This window comes from Acanthochromis polyacanthus, chromosome 3 (assembly GCF_021347895.1).
Source record: "Acanthochromis polyacanthus isolate Apoly-LR-REF ecotype Palm Island chromosome 3, KAUST_Apoly_ChrSc, whole genome shotgun sequence".
Classification (NCBI taxonomy): domain Eukaryota; kingdom Metazoa; phylum Chordata; class Actinopteri; family Pomacentridae; genus Acanthochromis; species Acanthochromis polyacanthus.
Genome location: NC_067115.1, coordinates 22,826,647 through 22,843,462, shown reverse-complemented (window position 1 = coordinate 22,843,462; position 16,816 = coordinate 22,826,647). Strand labels below are relative to the sequence as shown.

The following is a 16,816-nucleotide window of genomic DNA, read 5'->3' as shown; positions in this document are numbered from 1 at the left end:
GTATAAGGTTAAAGGCTGAAAGTTTTCAGTATACAATGTAAGCCTGCGCAATAAAATGCAGATATACACACAGCAGACACTTTATTATTCATGCAGTTATCCAATCAGTCAATCATGTGGCAAGAGTGCAGCGCATAAAATCATGCAGATACTTCTCAGTAGCTTCCGTTAAACATCAGAATGGGAAATAAATATGATCACAGAGACTTTGACTGTGGCACGATTGATGGTGCCAGACAGGTCGGTTTGAGCATTTCTCAAACTGCTGATCCCCAAGGAATTTCATGCACAACAGTCTCTAGAATTTATCTCAAATGGTGGGGAAAACAAGAAAACATCCAGTGTGCAGCAGTTCTGCGGGCCCAAATGCTTTGTTGATGAGACAGGTCAGTGGAGAATGGCCAGACTTGTTGGAGCTGACAGAGAAGGCTGCGGTACCTCAGATAACCACTCTTTACAACCGTGGTAAGCAGAGCAGCAGAATCAGAATGCACAACATGTCGAACCTTGAGGCAGATGGGCTAGAACAGCAGAAGACCATGTTAGGTTCCACTCCTGTCAGCCAAGAACAGATATCTGAAGCTGTAGTGGGCACAGATTCACCAAAACTGGGCAGCTGAAGACGGGAAAAACATGCCATTCTGCTGTATTAGTTTTGAGCTGTCTGTACAACACTGAGAGACAAAAGAAAATTGTCAGCTGTCAGAAATTTTGCCATATCGTTTCTCAGTAGCTGTCTCTTTGAATCAGACTCATCGCTGGCAGTGTTGTAAATCAGTGAGCATGGCTATTTTTTAAGGCAATTTGGATTTACAAAATCAATTTATTATTCTGAAACAAACTCATCTGCACTTTTGATCTAAAAAGAGTTTTGTTGATTGAGTGTCTTAAAAAAGACAAATGTATTCATATTTCTACCACTGTTAGCCACATTGTAATGAATATCACATGAAAATGCATCAATTAGCTTTTAAACCACTGACAGTGAAATGTATAATAATCATCATCTCATTGCAGTACAGTGTTTTGGATGTTACAATGACCTTTACCCACACATTGTTCTAAACCAAGCAGCCTATTTTGGTGGCATGAGGTGAACTTACACAGTTTTGAGAAGATGGTTTTACTATTGTGGCTGATCAGTGTGTGTTTTTTACATCTTGTGTCTTGACTAAGGTGTGTGGTGTGGACCTAAGAGATGCCAGCCATGAGCAGGCAGTGGAGGCCATCCGCAGGGCTGGGGACTCTGTGATCTTCCTGGTCCAGTCTGGACAGAACAGATCTCAGGTACTGATTCCCAGAAAACAAGCAAAAGTATGTTTCTGTTGGCTTAGAATGCATTTAGCAATGTGTATTTCCAGGTATGCGTACATTACAATGTGTAGCATTTTAGTCTCCTGAGGTTCCAGATTCGTTCACATTGAATCTCAATACCCAGCAAATGGCAAGTGAAGGTGCGGCATATATTCTATTGGAAAACTCTAGAAGAATATTCATGAATGTTGTGCATCTGCATTTGCAATAGAATTCCCTCTGGACATAAAGCATATTGAATAAAAGTATTAAAGTGTCTGCTAATATAATGTAACATATTATATCAAAATTATATCCGTGTTTCTCAGTCATATATAGATATCAGTCTGTATTTTTCGCATCTTGTGTTTCGCCCACAGTCTCCCACTCTCATCAACCACGAAAGACTAACTCCAACACCACAGTCCAACTCACACAGCAGCAAGGTACCACTGTTCGATTAGAGACTTTCAAGTTTCATGGTTTTTTTTTCCTTTTTATGGAGATGACTCCGGTATTACTCCAGCCTTGAGATGATATTTTTACACAACTTTTCTAGTATAGAAAATCAGATAAATCAAATCAACTGAGTTAAAGAGCAGTAGCTACTTTTTGTGTTTTAAAGGTCGTGACCACAACTTTAAATTTCTTTGCAACAGATGACACGCTGTGCAGTAATTTTTCTTAATTTATGTCCCCACACAGTTACTGATGTTTGCCTGAGTATGGTTATAGCACACAAAGGATGTTACGTATACGCTACATTATATATATATATATATATATAGAGAGAGAGAGAGAGAGAGAGAGTGATGAGTCATTAACACCTACATGCTTAGCCAAAAAGAATGAAAAAGCCTTAAAGGGTGTTTTGAGAGGTAGAATTCTGTTTTGATAGTGATATGTATAGAACTATATCTGTGTTTCCCCACAAAATCCTAGGAAGCAGATACTCTCAGTGGTCTGTTCCTTAGTCTCTCCCCTGCAAACCCCTTCACTCCCACCCCCTTTAAGGTTGGTTCATCGTTGTATGTGTGCATGTGTGTGTGTGTGTGTGTGTGTGTGTGTGTGTGTGTTACTATGGATATGCAAAATCTTAAAAGCTGCCTTGCATTTGCATCAAGCCAACTTCCAAAAAATGTAATTAACGTGCATATTTGTAGATAGAACCCTTGTAGTTCAAAGTCCCTTGCAGCTACCTTGTTTGTTTAAATCCTTTGTTTTCCCCCTTTGATGGAGATGCATAACTCTAAATAGACAGTGCATTCTTTTGAAGTTATTTTCCCAAGCACTTATAAGTTGGTTACAAAATAATGCATGATTCTGGTCATCTTTCATGTTATTTTTAGCTGACATTAAAGCTGCGTTCATTAATTCATCCTGTTCGTCAGTTTTTCCCACTGCTTCATCAAGGGCACTGAACAAGCCTCAGGGGTAGTCCAACTCATGCCTGAAGGACCCCTGAGGCATCTCAAACTCTGCCTGTTCAATAATGCAAAACTTCTCCCAAGGTACCATCACCAACATCCAACAGAGTGGATCGGAGAAGCCCCATGAATGTCCCAGCGCCAATCACAGCGGCACCTGAAGACGAGGACGCCAGTGGCAGGAGTAAGTCTTCACCATAAAGACATCACGCAGACATGCGCAGAGATCCTCCAAAACTCCAAGGAATAGGACATGTTGTGCCACACTCATCCATTATAGGAGGAAAGACTGTAATATGGACACAAATGTCGTTACTCTCACAGACATTAAGCCGTCACAATTTGGGACATGATTTAAGCCATGTGAGGAAATTATCTCCATGCCATTTACACGTGAAGCTAGCTGGCCTCATCCAAACTTTCTTATGCAAGCATTATGGGACAAGAATACAAAAGACTAAAACACTTTATTTCCTGGACACCATGTTCTGGAGGAACAACTTTCATTTGTATGAATGACTTTCATTCTTCAAATAAGAACTGGGATTTCGACTCTTCTTTAGCAGTGAAAGTCTTATTAAATTTCCATCTAGCATTTGATTTGCTCAGTGCAATTTTTGCCCTGCGGAGTTTTCTTGTAAACAACTAAACTTTCTGCTTAAATTCCAACCATATTAATGGTCAAAAGTAAATACACAGATAAAGACCTGTACTCGGGATATTTCATGCCAGCTCACCCAGAATTAATTTCCTTTTTGAGTTTATGCCATTTTTGGAAAGAAATCATGTAAAAATTTTGATTTTATAAAAGGTTATCAGGCATTCATAAACCCACACACAAGCCACGTGCAAGCATGCTTTATACATTATACAGAAACACAGATATCCTTCACCTTTCCCTCAACATGACTGATATCCCTTCCAGACAAATCGCACACATGCATACACGTTCCCCTCTTGGGTATAACACTTCTCCACATGTCTCCATGTGTCAGTCATGACATGTAATGTAACGTGCCACTTTTTTTTCTTACCCTCCTCTTAACAACCTCGTGTTTGTTAACTGTATCTCTCCCAGAAAAGATGCTTCAGCGCTATGGCAGTCTATCTGGAAAGCTCCACATGATTGAACTGGAAAAGGACTCTGCAGCTCACGGCTTGGGAATCAACCTCACGGGCAACAAGGATGGCTCCCGGGCCCGTATGAGTGTCTATGTGGCAGATATAGACCCTCAAGGGCCTGCTGGTGTAGATGGGAGGATACAGGTTGGGGATGAGCTACTGGAGGTAAGAAGGGGAGTGAATGGGAACGATAAAAGACAATGAGTTGGGAGGGCTGGGTTTAAGAATTGCAAAATGGTTGGAGCCCTAGAGAGAGACATAATATTAAAAGGAAAGCAGAAAAGGAAGAACAGTGAGTTGTGGGTTAGGGGCATGGATAAAAGGAGAGCATAATCAGACGAATAATCAGACAAATTACCCTTCGAAGATTGGTTGGTGCTGGGCTGGATTTGTGTAATGAGCAACCATGTAAAAGAGATGAGGAAGAAAATCATGGGAGAGGAGCACCTGGTGACTACGTCAGGTGGCTGTTGAGGAGAGGATGAGGATAAATGCAGGGATTGGTGAGGAGAAAAATATATGATGTGATGTTTTTTTTTTTCCCTAGATTAATGGTCAGATCTTGTATGGCCGGAGTCACCAAAATGCCTCCACTATCATCAACAACACTCCGTCTAAAGTCAAAATCATTCTCATCAGGTAATATGGTTGCCATGTTGCGTTTACATATTTTCCTCTATTAGTACTTTTACTGAGCACTAATAGAGTAATTTGTGTTTTTTTATTAGACAGAAATCGCTTCCAAGCCAAATGGTTCAGGGATGCAGAACAGAATCTGAGGACACAGTCGACTCCCAGACAAACACTTCCGGGTGTGGAGGATTGCCCAGAGACATTGAGGACATTATCCTACCTCAGGTACGAGCCCTTCAGTAGGTCCTGGGTTTATCCACTGTCAGGGAGCTGCTCACTACTGTTTAACAGCTCAAGCAACCAGTAGCGCACTAACAGACCCACAAAAACAGCCTTGATACAAGTTTTAATGTAATAACTCTCCAACATCGCTGTAAATTTAATAGCAAATGCAAATTTTTACCTCCGCCAAGGAGGTTATGTGACACCCGGCGTCTGTCTGTCTGTCTGTCTGTCTGTCTGTCTGTCTGTCTGTCTGTCTGTCTGTCTGTCTGTCTGTCTGTCTGTCTGTCTGTCTGTCTGTCTGTCTGTCTGTCTGTCTGTCTGTCTATCTGTTAGCAAGATAACTCAAAAACGCCTGGGCAGATTCACATGAAATTTTGAGGGGATGTAGACTATGGTAAGAGGAAGAGCTGATTTAATTTTGGTGGCAATCCGGAAAGGATCCTGGATTCTGGATCACTTTGAATTTTTTAGTTTGTTTTCGTATGTGGTCCAAAATATGACAAAAACATCATAGGTTAGTATGTTGTCCAACAAATTGGAACAAGGTGTCCAGATAGCTCAAGAAGGTGATTTGTAAACAGAACTGTGTCAGAGACACAGGTTCGATTCCAGCTCATGATCCTTTACTGCATGGGTTTCTTGTTTTCCTCTCTATCACTCTCTGAGTGCTTTTCTAGTATACACTGTTATGTTTTTAAAAAAGTGATCAAATGACTGGCAGCAATGACTGCTAAACCAAACCACAAAAAGAAAATAGAATATCCTAATTTAAATAAGGTGCAGAAACAATGAATTACCTACCATTTTCATTGCATGTTGTTCTGAGAAACAAAATTATTTTCCAGATTTTTTTCAGAATTATTGCAATCAAATACATTCAAAAAACAGATTTAAAAGTGGTTTAAAAGTTCAGTGTGTGTTAACAGATACTCATGATTCTTAAATGATAGTCTTAGTTTGAGAGACAACCCGGCATTTGGGCTGCAACAAAAAGTGGAGACCAGCACAGGGTTTTAGAAAATAAGGTTTATATTTCAATAAATAAATACCTCAAGTAAATATCTTGGTGAAAAGTACAAAAAATATAAGCAGCCATGAGAGCATGGTGAGCTCCAGCCACAAGAGTGTGGCGACTCACACTTGTTCTGCCTCTGCAACGCCAGTGGAAGTACAAAGAAGTGCAACATGCTTGAAAGATTAAAGTTCTGGAGCAGTGCATCTTTGTAGAAGTCTGCTGGATGTAGTGAAAAAAGTTTGCTGAATTTGTATGTGGAATTACAGAGTTTAAATGTAAAAGTACCCATAAATATAAAACTAATTAGATTCACCTTTAAAAAAAGTCTTTATATACCTGCTATATATACATTTCGTTACTGATAATTACTGTCATTTTACGTAAATTTGTATGTAACTAAAGAAAACAGAAAAAATGTATAAATGTAAGTTACTCTATAAATATAATGTTGTACATACACGACGCTCTTTACATGCTATACATACATTTTCTGTCCAAAAAAAGGCATGATGCTTTTAAACTGCAGGTTGTACGAAATTTGTTGAGGTTTCATTGTAAGACCTCAATAAACTTTTTATATACCCTATAAAAAAGTGCGTAGAAAATCTGTTTTAGTCAAGAAAGAAAGACAATACACACAGTGAAATATTTAACATGAGCCAGAAAGGAGAAGAGACTTTACTTCCAAAGAAAACTGGTGTATTGTATACAGTAGAGAATATATAACTCAACTCAATTAGCATGACTAAGTAAGAACTTGAAGTTCTAATTTGTTGTCTGCTCACGTCCCTGCTTTCTCCCTCCAGGATCATGTAGGCCTTGGCATTTGCCTGGTGGAGGATGATTCAAAGGCAGGACTGGTGGTCAGGTCTCTGACCCAGCATGGCACTGCCAGTAAGGTGTGACATCATCAGTAGTATTACTGACATCTACTTTCACATCTCCATCAGTAATAAAAATATGTTTTCTGTGCAACACTTTCACTCCTTCAGTTAGCCTTCAATAATGTATCTCAAGCACTTCAGAATTTTAAATTCCTCATCGAGCTGCATTCCAGCGCTACATTTTATTCCAACTTCTGTTTTCTCAAGATACCTCACAAAAAACATTTCCAAAGCAGCTTTCAGAAATAAATAATACAATATTAATGAGGAACTTACAATACTACTTTCTTTATATGTACAAGGACTTCTATCTCCTGTGGCTTCATCATAGCAGAACGCATCTTATCATTATTTTAGGACTTACCAAGTATTTTAGGACAGTTTCTGCATAATTTCATCAAATTCTCCACCTATTCAGCCTCAACGGTTTGACTGTAGCAATCAATAGTCTCTTTCAAAATAAAGAAGCGTCGATGAGCAGCATGCTACTGTACAGTCGATGCAGCTGTCAACTGCAATGTGGTGCCTCTAGTGTATTGGAATTTCTGGTCATATTTAAACCAAATTGACCTCCAGCTGATGTTTTTAAGTGATGTCATCATGCACCATTAAGATTTCATATACAGCCCCAAGCAAAAAGTTATTGAGATATTTGTCCAGAAGGTGTGTTTGATTTTTAATCTCATTTCTCCTCTGCTTTTCTTTTACACTCACACACACTTTCATACATTTTGCTCATCCTACATTTTTTATTCATGATTCTGTATGCAGGATGGCAGGATAAAGGTTGGAGACAGAATAGTAGCGGTGGGTGATGAAACCGTGGCTGGATTGTCGGTGGACAAGGTTCGAACACACAACCGCACACACAATATGCTCTTCAAGGTCAGGTTGATTTAATGATTTATGACCCACCTGTCTTCTTTGTATTCAGGTGTCCAGTCTGATTCTCAAACACCGGGTCACTGTCAAGCTGTCCATCAGCCGTTCCAAGAGTCTGCCCTCCTCTTCTTCCTCACTACCCCCCCCTGCATCACTTTCCCATCCCTGCGCTCCCTCTTCACTAGTCCGGCTTGCTCCCTCTTCCTCCTCCTCTTCATCTGTCAATACCATGAAGACCTCTCCAACGGAGAAATCTGACTGGTTAGGAACCGCTCCCACAACCTCTGACCCCATGAGCTCCCCGGTCACTGCTGGAAGGGAAACCACCATAGAGATTTGTAAAGGAAATGTAGGCCTGGGCCTCAGCATTGTAGGAGGATGTGACACTCTGCTGGTGAGAACGGCCAAGGGAGATTTGACATAAGCATTTCATTTACTCTTATAACCTGAATGGACATTCTGTTTATTTTTTATAGCGGTAAAATCTACCCCTGAAAATATTCCGTCATCAAACTAGTATTTCATCCTTAATAACCCCAAATATTCAGATGAGCAGCATCAAATCAGAGAAGATGGTTCTGATTATATTTGTTCGGTTTTATTTCAATAGAATACACCTGCGCAGAACTGAGTTTGGCTGTATTGGATTGTAGGTTTCTGGAATAAGAAGTGTTTTCTTGTTTTTACACCAGGGGGCAGTAATAATCCATGAAGTGAATGATGGAGGAGCAGCACAGAAGGATGGAAGAATGCAGGCGGGAGACCAGATATTAGAGGTATAATTCGTATAAACCGCATCACAAAAACATACCATTGTAAGATCATTTGTTTAAGTCTACAACATTTTTTTCAATGTATTTTTTCTCTGTAACATTTTGTATTTATCCAAACATGTTCTGACTGTAGGCATCCCATTATGGTTCCATTATGTCAGCAGATCCAGTCTTTACTGTGGTTCCAGTCCAGCCAATTATTTTCTCGAAGCTAATGATTTGCTGTTGAATTTGTGACACAGAATTTAAGCTGATTATTCCTTTCCAATTAAAGCCATGTCTATCTATTTTCTGACTGTTAAAAAATACTGTCAGTTGCATAATTCCTAGCGACACAGCTTTGTCTTGTCTCTCACTACCTTCTAGGTAAATGGCATAGACCTGCGGCAGGCCACTCATGATGAGGCCATCGCTGTGCTGCGGCTCACCACCCAGCGTGTTCGGCTTTGCGTTTTCAGGCACCAGGAGGCTTACAGGGAGGAGGACCTGTGGGACGTCTTTAGCCTGGAGCTCAGGCCTCGTCCTGGAGAGGGACTGGGCTTCACCACTGTGGGGAAGAGGTACAGTCGTGATGCTCTTCAACAAATGACAAGTTTGTTGTGCTCTCAGAAAGCATGGATGTCTGCAAGTTTGATCCTACGTTAATAATGCTTCATATCATCAGTATAACAAAGACTAATTTTAATTTTGCACACATGTAAATGAATAATTGACTGTCGGAGGTTCAAAATCTTCCTCATGCCATCGTACATTTAGAGTTGAGAGAATTTGTTAGGCAGCTGTAAGCCAAGCCAGTGAAAGAGGCTGATAATGATGTTTACATGCAGCTTTGTATTTTAAAACTGACGTAGGTGCAAACACAGCACCTGCCAACTATTGCACCTTGCAAAGATGTGAAATAGGTGTTAAAAAAAAAACTAGGCCATGCATTGTTTTTCCTATAGAGAAAACAAGTGATTCATCCAATGTATTGGCTGTTTTTACATCAGATTTATTCAGAATCCACTTTTTGTTTGTAAGTTGAAGTTAGTTGTTTGACATTTGGCATATCTGGGATGCTGTTGTTGCCAAAAGGTGTCAGTGAAAAGAACACTTGCCAGTTTTCTGTCAATTGCTTCAAGACTAATCAAATTATACCCCAGTGCATTTAATTCTTCAAAACTCAGCAGCCAGTTGCACAATAGATTTCCGGACTTGAACCAAGTGCATAGCTTGGATGTGAGTTTAACATATCAGCAGTCATCCTTTAATGTAAAACTGAATAGGTTTTTTTTTGTTTTTGTTTTTTTTTAAGTATAAAATGTTTATACCTTTCAGAACAGTTTTCAAGTACTTCTATTCTGAGGTCATTTTAAAAAATGAATGTCATTGTTGCCTGTCATTAGTTGATTGATACTAATTCCTGAAGCAAAAACTATTCTTAGCCTCTTAGTGTTTTCATGTTTTTTTAATCAAGCGTGCCTAATAATAAAATGTCTTTGGTAACAGCTGAACAATAAAGGTTAACTTCCTTCTTCTTACACTTATCAGAAGAGGAGGCTACATTTGAGCTGTTAGACCTTTAATCGGTTAGAGGTCAGCAACTCTGCAGCAACAGATATTATTGTAAAAAAAAAAAAAAAAGGTCATAGACACAAAATGAAATTACACACTGTTCCAACATTCAGTAATCACCATAGAGGTTAAAGAGAGCTGCGCCTTAGGTCCTCGCTCCAAAGAAGAAACGGGGCACATTATATCTAAAGAGTTTAGTTGGAGATGTTCATACAGCTTCATGTACTTGCACAATCAAGTGTGACATTATGCAAAACAGCATCCTTTCAGGACGCATAATTTAGTCTACCAGGGTGGAACAGACATAGTTTTTGACCTCTGTTTTCTTCCAACAGTAATGACACGGGCATCTTTGTATCAGATATCATCAGAGGAGGCGTAGCAGATTCAGATGGCAGGTTGTTGCTAGGTGATCAGATTCTGTCAATCAACGGAGAGGATGTCCGTGCAGCGTCACAGGGGCACGCACAAATGCTTCTGCAGGTCTGATGCATTCACACTTACACATACTAAGTCTAAAAAGTAGTCTATTATACATTTTGATTGCTTTATGATTATGTCTCTTTGCTCTCAGAGTTGCAGTGGAGCAGTTCACCTAGAGGTGGCTCGTTTTAAAGCTGGGGTGCAGTACTCAAAGCGAAGTCAGGTAGGATGATTTTTTTAAACTTTCTGTGTCTAATCAATGTCAGGCAAGAAAATATAAACGTTATCAAGTGTTGAATTTTACCGAGTTTCGGTTAGCTATAATGGTTAGCATTGTGATGTGAGTTCAGTCTCTTATAGCTCACTCATTTTAATGTAGTCATTAGTTCGACTATTACTCTGATGCACTGTTTTAACAATAGTACTTTGTGAACTAGGAGTATTTTAAGTTTTGCTTTATCCAGAGCGAAGACTCCGACTGTTCCACCCTGACACCTTCAAGTATATGTGATGCATTCTTCAGCCACCAGAGGGAGACAGACAACAAAACAGGACGCTACAGTGAGTTCACAAGTACTGTCTGAAGACAAAAGTAGATAAAGCCTGTTTATCTTTTTGATTAAAATTATGAAGAACATTTCACTCTGAGTTAACACCTTCAACCCAGATATCCAGACATCTATCTCTTTCTCTTCTCGTTGCAATTCAAGACTCTGACATCAGAAAAGTAATAATACAAAAGGTAAGACAGTCTTGAAATAATAATAATTGATATTTCTGATTAGTGTTCTTTGTAGAGAAACTTTATTTCAAGGATTTGATGGGTGTTTGTGACTCCTCATACTTTGTTCTACGCGTCATTTGACAAATTCCAAATATAGACGCACACAAACACACACAGCACAGTATACAGGATATTGTATATATTGTGTATATATTTATATATAAAACCTACTCACCTGACTGGACCTTAGGCTTATATAACACTAGAAGTTTATGTCATGTGCAGAATCTGCCATGTGACTCACTGGTTGTCTAACAGAGTCTATAATGTGTGTGTGTGGTATCACCACAGGGTCCATGTGACTCCCTGGGCATCAGTGTAGCTGGAGGAGTGGGCAGTCCCCATGGCAACGTACCTCTTTTTATTGCTTCCATGGATACGAATGGACTGGCTGCCAAAACACAGAAATTACAGGTGGGGAGTGCCTATGTAAATATGCCAGTGTGTGTGTGTGTGTGTGTGTGTTATGTATTCATCACATTCTGGCAACTCACCCTCTTCCAGCCACTTCCTTTAAGAATTAGGAATGTCTTTAGGCTTAATTGTAGATTTACGATTGAGTCACACTTCTGCAAAAATCGAGATGGAGCTGCATACATACAGTCTTCACTCTGATGCATATTTTTTAGGACAGAGACAAATATTTACAAAGCTTTGTTTATCAGGGATCAAAAATGCCTCTTACTGTTCAACATCCATTCCCTTCACTATGCAAAGAGTACAGGATGCAAAGAAATACTTCATAGTCAGATCTTAGATATACAAAACATCAATTATATCTTTTTAAACAGCAGTCACCCATAACATTAAAACCTGCCTTATACCGTGTAGCTCAGATGTGTAAAGGCATGAGCTTCACAAGACCTCTGAAGGTGTCATCTGATATCTGTCATCACAGCTTGGCAGTAGATCCTTCAAGTCCTGTAAGGTGTTGAATGAAAAGACCAGACTTGTTTTTTCCAGCACATCCCACAGATCACAGTCCGTCAGACTGAGATCTGGGAATTTGGAGACCTAATCAACATCTCAAACTCTTTGTTGTGTTCCTCAAACCATTCCTGAACCATTTGAGCCGCATACAGGGCACATTATTCAGCTGAGAGAAGCCACTGTCATCAGGGAATACTGCTGCAATGAATTCATCGATCAAGCTTTATCAACTTTTATAGAGTTTGATGGCATTCGGGTTGCTTCACAGATGACTGATGAACTGACTGACAGAACAAATGCAAAGTGAAGTAAAGGAGTGTTGTCTGCAACAATATGACTGTCTTCACCAAACCATGTCACCCTCTTCCACTGCACAACGGCCCTGCTCTGACCCTCACATGCCCATCATGGGCATTTTCAGTGCTGGACAGGTCAGTAAAGGCTCTCTGGCCAATCGGACCACACAGGCCAGCCTTCACTCCCTGCTCACATCAGTGAGCTTTGGGTGGTCATGATCCTGTTGCCAGCTCACAGGATGTCCTTTCTTGGGATATTTTTGGTAAACACTGAATATCAGGAGCAGCCTGATGTTTTGGAGATGCTCTGACTTGGTCCTCCAGCACATCACTATTTGGACGTTGTCAAAGCCACTCAGATCGTTATGGTTGCACATTATTTCTCCTTCCAGCACACCAACTACAACTGCGGATGGTTCACTTGCTGCCTAATATATCTCACTACTTGACAGCTGCCACTGTAACAAGCTAATCAATGGTATTCACTTCCCACCTGTCAGTGGTTTTAAAATTGTGGCCAGCCCATACATATATATATATATATATATATATATATATATATATATATATATATATATATATATATATAGAGAGAGAGAGAGAGAGAGAGAGAGAGAGAGAGAGAGAGAGAGAGAGAGAGAGAGCATTTAATACATCCAAAGGGATTTAGTCTAACTCAGTACAGTTCCCTCATGCACACATAAGGTCAAGATTGAATATGAGTGTGTGTGTGTGTGTGTGTGTGTGTGTGTGTGTGTGTGTGTGTGTGTGTGTGTGTGTGTGTGTGTGTGTGTGTGTGTGTGTGTGTGTGTGTGTGTGTGTGTGTGTGTCATCTAGACAGGAGACCAAATCCTCAGTATCAATGATGTGTCCACTGAGGGAATGACTCATGTCCACGCCGGAGTGCTGCTGAAGAACGCCACCGGAACCATCAGTCTGCAGGTAGTGTCACAGTGATCCATAGTGTGGCTGATGTGTAATGCCTGTGAGGCAGTTAGTGAGTCTCTGAGATAAAGTCAGCAAGTTTTTGTTCTGCATTGTCAGAGAAAGACGGTAATGCCTCTCGGTCATTTTTACTTTTGCATTTTGTTTACACTTGTATAAAACTCACCAAGACCTGATGACAATTCAAAGACAAGTATTTAAAGGTGGAATAAGGTTAAGGTAGCACTTAGCTCCAGCAGGCCCTGTATTATCAGTGTTTTGCACATACACTGTGCTGTAATTTCAGAGTGTCTGACATTGATTTCACACCGTCTTCATGTTTTAAGCCTCTGGAAAGATTTTTGCTCCAAGTGGGGAAATTCTGTATTTGTAAGGAATCATGTGTCAGTCGGTTTTGGCAGGTATGCTGCATTTCAAATGAACATCCAAAGGTTTTGTGCTTTTATAACTCCCACTGTATTAACAGAACAGGCACCGAAATGTTGCAGCTATCAGATATCTGAATGTTGGCCAACAATAGTTCATCTCATACATAAATTCTGAATTAAGCTATGAATAGATAATAGGAAATATATACAGTACTGTGCACTAAAACTACATGAAGCTTTTACAAACAATGCCATGTATTGTTTTTATCAGTTATACCCATACATAAAGAAGTAACTCCAGTATGACTCACTAAATCCAATGTGGTGTGGCCATGCTTTGCCGTTAGGGAGGCGTGTGCAGTTTTACAGAGGTTGCTTCTAGCATCTTGGACAACTTGTTGCAGTTCTTCTGTGGATATAAGCCAGCTTAGTTTCTTCTGTCCTTTCATGTAATCCTGGACTGGCTTGAATGCAGAACGAATCAATCAGATGCCTCCCCGATGGAAAAGGATAGAAACATCTAAAGTGGCTAAAACATTTCCATAATATTGTACAAAGTTTTCTAACACACTGTGTATGCGTGTGTCTAGGTGGCAGCAGATTCTGGGGGCAGCAGCACACAAGATCACAGTGATGCTCGGCCGTCAGGTCAACCCAGCAGCCAGACTTGTTTTCACAACAACCTCTGGTGAGACTCAGTTTCCGGCATTCTCAAGTGTGTCGTACTTAATGACCTTGCTTTGGTTTTCTCCTTCTTTAATCACGGAATAAATACAAACATAGACTCCAGCACACTTCATTGCAGTGCAATACTTGCTGTTGGAACCATCCGCTGTTTTGCGTTTTGCTCCCCGCAGTGCTCGCACATATAAGACCATCACTCTAGAGAGAGGCTCCTCAGGCCTGGGCTTCAGCATTGTAGGAGGGTTTGGCAGCCCTCACGGAGACCTGCCGATCTACATCAAAACTGTCTTCAACAAGGTAAGAACAAATCCAGTAGGCTTCTTTTTTAGTTGGGGAAATTTAAGGGTGTTGATGTTAGGAAGGAGAGTTTAACAGCAGTGTGTCAGTCAGCCCTTTGTTTCGGCATCACATGGGAGAGGTTTTCCTCTGATATAAACAAATTAAGCCTTTCTCTGATCATCAGCCATACAATAACAGGCACCAGCCAGTTCTCACTATCAAAGACGTATGTTTTTATTCCACACGTGAGAAAGCAAATTTCCATTGCCTTAAACAGTATGATGCTCAGTCATAGCGGCACCGTCTCTGTGTTCATGTAACACGAGGTATGGAGCCACAATTTCAGGCTGCAAACAGCTTATGCTTGTAACAGCTGGTGAACTCTTAATTGCAGAATAACAACTGTGACTAATAATTCTCTATGTACTGTTGCACTGTATCAAAAGTCATTTTATTCTAATGCAAACAGTGGTTGCGTTATTTGGCAATCATTACAGCATTAAAGACGTTGTTGTCAGCAGTGTGTGATCTCTGATTGCATGTGATGCTGGACTTGTGTTTGTCCTCTACAGGGGGCAGCCATAGAGGACGGTAGGCTGAAACGTGGAGATCAGATCATCGCTGTGAATGGACACTGCCTGGAGGGTGTGACTCATGCTGAAGCTGTGGACATCCTGAAGAAGACTAAAGGAACTGTAGTCCTCACTGTCCTCTCCTGAGACGAGGCCCGTTGCGCCCCATTTTGATTCCATCCTGCCTGAACAAATGTAGCTGCTTCTTGAGGAACTACTCCACCCAGACCTGAAGAGGCCAGTTGAAATGATGGGTTCTCATATAAATACATTAGAGGAGTAGATAATGTAAGTCTAAATGTATCTCTTTTTAGTTTGGAGAAACTACCTCTAAATGCAAACACAACTCGAGTGTGTTGCGTACATGCACACAGTATTTCCCGTAAAAACTCCTATTCCAGTGAAGGATTTATTTGAACTAATCTGTACGAATTTGTACCCCCGAACATAAATGGGCCACAGAAGAGACCCCGAAATCAAAGTACCAAAAAAAATGGATAATAAATAATCCATTACCACAGTGTCCAGCTGGTATTATGTGGTGTCTTAGTTGTCATATTTAGAATATAATTGTGCATTGATGTGCATCATTGTCCATGTAAACACACTTGTGAATAAACTACTATCCTCAGATCTTTTGAATATGCTGACCACACAGGTGAATGCATCAGAAAACATCTCTAAATAAACTATGTGACACGTATTTGCAGTACTACTGTCTCTTACTGCTGCTCATTCAGAGTAAACAACTGTGATAAACTCCTAAGACCCCGTACATGCCAAGTGCTTCTGCCAATCTTTTATATGGCAATAAGGTTTTAGGCAATTTGTTTTAAAGTCTCTTGTACCTTTCATCTCACTATCATATTCTGTAATTACAGATATCATTTCTGGGACAGTAAAGGTCTAACATGACATGACAATAATTAGCAGTGAGAACCACCTTATGTGAAGCAGGTGGAAAAAAAATGTTCATTTTGTTACATCTGTTAAAAGCAGCTGCTGAATATCCTCTATTACCATTTTATTATTTATTAGTGTTTTCACAGTCTTTACCTTGAGCAGCTGCTTTTTAGGCCTTCAAGAAGGTATTGTTATTGTGTATTGTGCAATCTTTATTTAGAAAGCCTCTTGTATCTGTTTTATATTCATTTATTAACACTGTGATGCTTGTTTTTTTCCCCTTCACTGTAATTTATTTAAGTGAATAGTCCTTGTAGCCTGAACACACATGGCATTGTGTAACTTTGTGTAATTGAATCTACTGTAAGTGATCTTATTAAACGTGCATTTGTTAGAATTTGGTCTACAAGATTCCTTGCTGTTCAGTACTTCTCTTATTCTGTATATACTTACAAGTATTTGACAAATTAAAGGAAAAGCTGGAGGGATAGAATGCCATTCTTTGAGCACATACATTAAAAAATCTCCCAGGTGTCCGATGAGGTTCAGACTTCTTGACTGCAAAGCCCAGAGCAGATGATATCCACTACTTTCACAGTCACCAAACCATTCAGTGATCCCTCGTGCCTTGTCAGTGGGTACATTGTCATTCCGCAAGAGCCTCCTCCCATTTGACCAGGATCATCAGTTGAAGGTGACCACTAATGATCTGCAGCGACCCTTTCCCTCTAAATGAACCCAAAGTATGGCAGCAAAAAATGCCTCCAACGACATATCAGCCACCTGAGCCCCTCACTGCAGGAGTCAAAGGGTTTAGGTTTTTC

General features: G+C 40.1%; 1 protein-coding gene across 5 annotated transcripts in view; it reads left to right on the top strand.

Moving 5' to 3' along the window:
• si:dkey-92j12.5 (multiple PDZ domain protein) overlaps window positions 1-16,389 on the top strand; it is a 43,125-nt gene extending 26,736 nt beyond the window's left edge. For 3 of the 5 annotated variants that reach the window (XM_051945836.1, XM_051945835.1, XM_051945834.1), the window contains 21 exons: window positions 1,177-1,287; window positions 1,674-1,739; window positions 2,236-2,307; window positions 2,805-2,904; window positions 3,799-4,007; window positions 4,390-4,481; window positions 4,571-4,700; window positions 6,522-6,614; window positions 7,371-7,445; window positions 7,534-7,875; window positions 8,174-8,257; window positions 8,621-8,814; window positions 10,144-10,291; window positions 10,383-10,454; window positions 10,669-10,792; window positions 10,942-10,973; window positions 11,307-11,429; window positions 13,079-13,183; window positions 14,145-14,242; window positions 14,412-14,535; window positions 15,090-16,389. In XM_051945836.1, the coding sequence (XP_051801796.1) occupies window positions 1,177-1,287; window positions 1,674-1,739; window positions 2,236-2,307; window positions 2,805-2,904; window positions 3,799-4,007; window positions 4,390-4,481; window positions 4,571-4,700; window positions 6,522-6,614; window positions 7,371-7,445; window positions 7,534-7,875; window positions 8,174-8,257; window positions 8,621-8,814; window positions 10,144-10,291; window positions 10,383-10,454; window positions 10,669-10,792; window positions 10,942-10,973; window positions 11,307-11,429; window positions 13,079-13,183; window positions 14,145-14,242; window positions 14,412-14,535; window positions 15,090-15,236 (2,541 nt within the window). In that variant the 3' untranslated portion in view covers window positions 15,237-16,389. The remainder of the gene's footprint in view (window positions 1-1,176; window positions 1,288-1,673; window positions 1,740-2,235; window positions 2,308-2,804; window positions 2,905-3,798; window positions 4,008-4,389; window positions 4,482-4,570; window positions 4,701-6,521; window positions 6,615-7,370; window positions 7,446-7,533; window positions 7,876-8,173; window positions 8,258-8,620; window positions 8,815-10,143; window positions 10,292-10,382; window positions 10,455-10,668; window positions 10,793-10,941; window positions 10,974-11,306; window positions 11,430-13,078; window positions 13,184-14,144; window positions 14,243-14,411; window positions 14,536-15,089) is intronic. The other 2 variants (XM_022199317.2, XM_051945837.1) reach the window with 2 other exon arrangements.
• The last annotated feature ends 427 nt before the right edge of the window (window positions 16,390-16,816 follow it).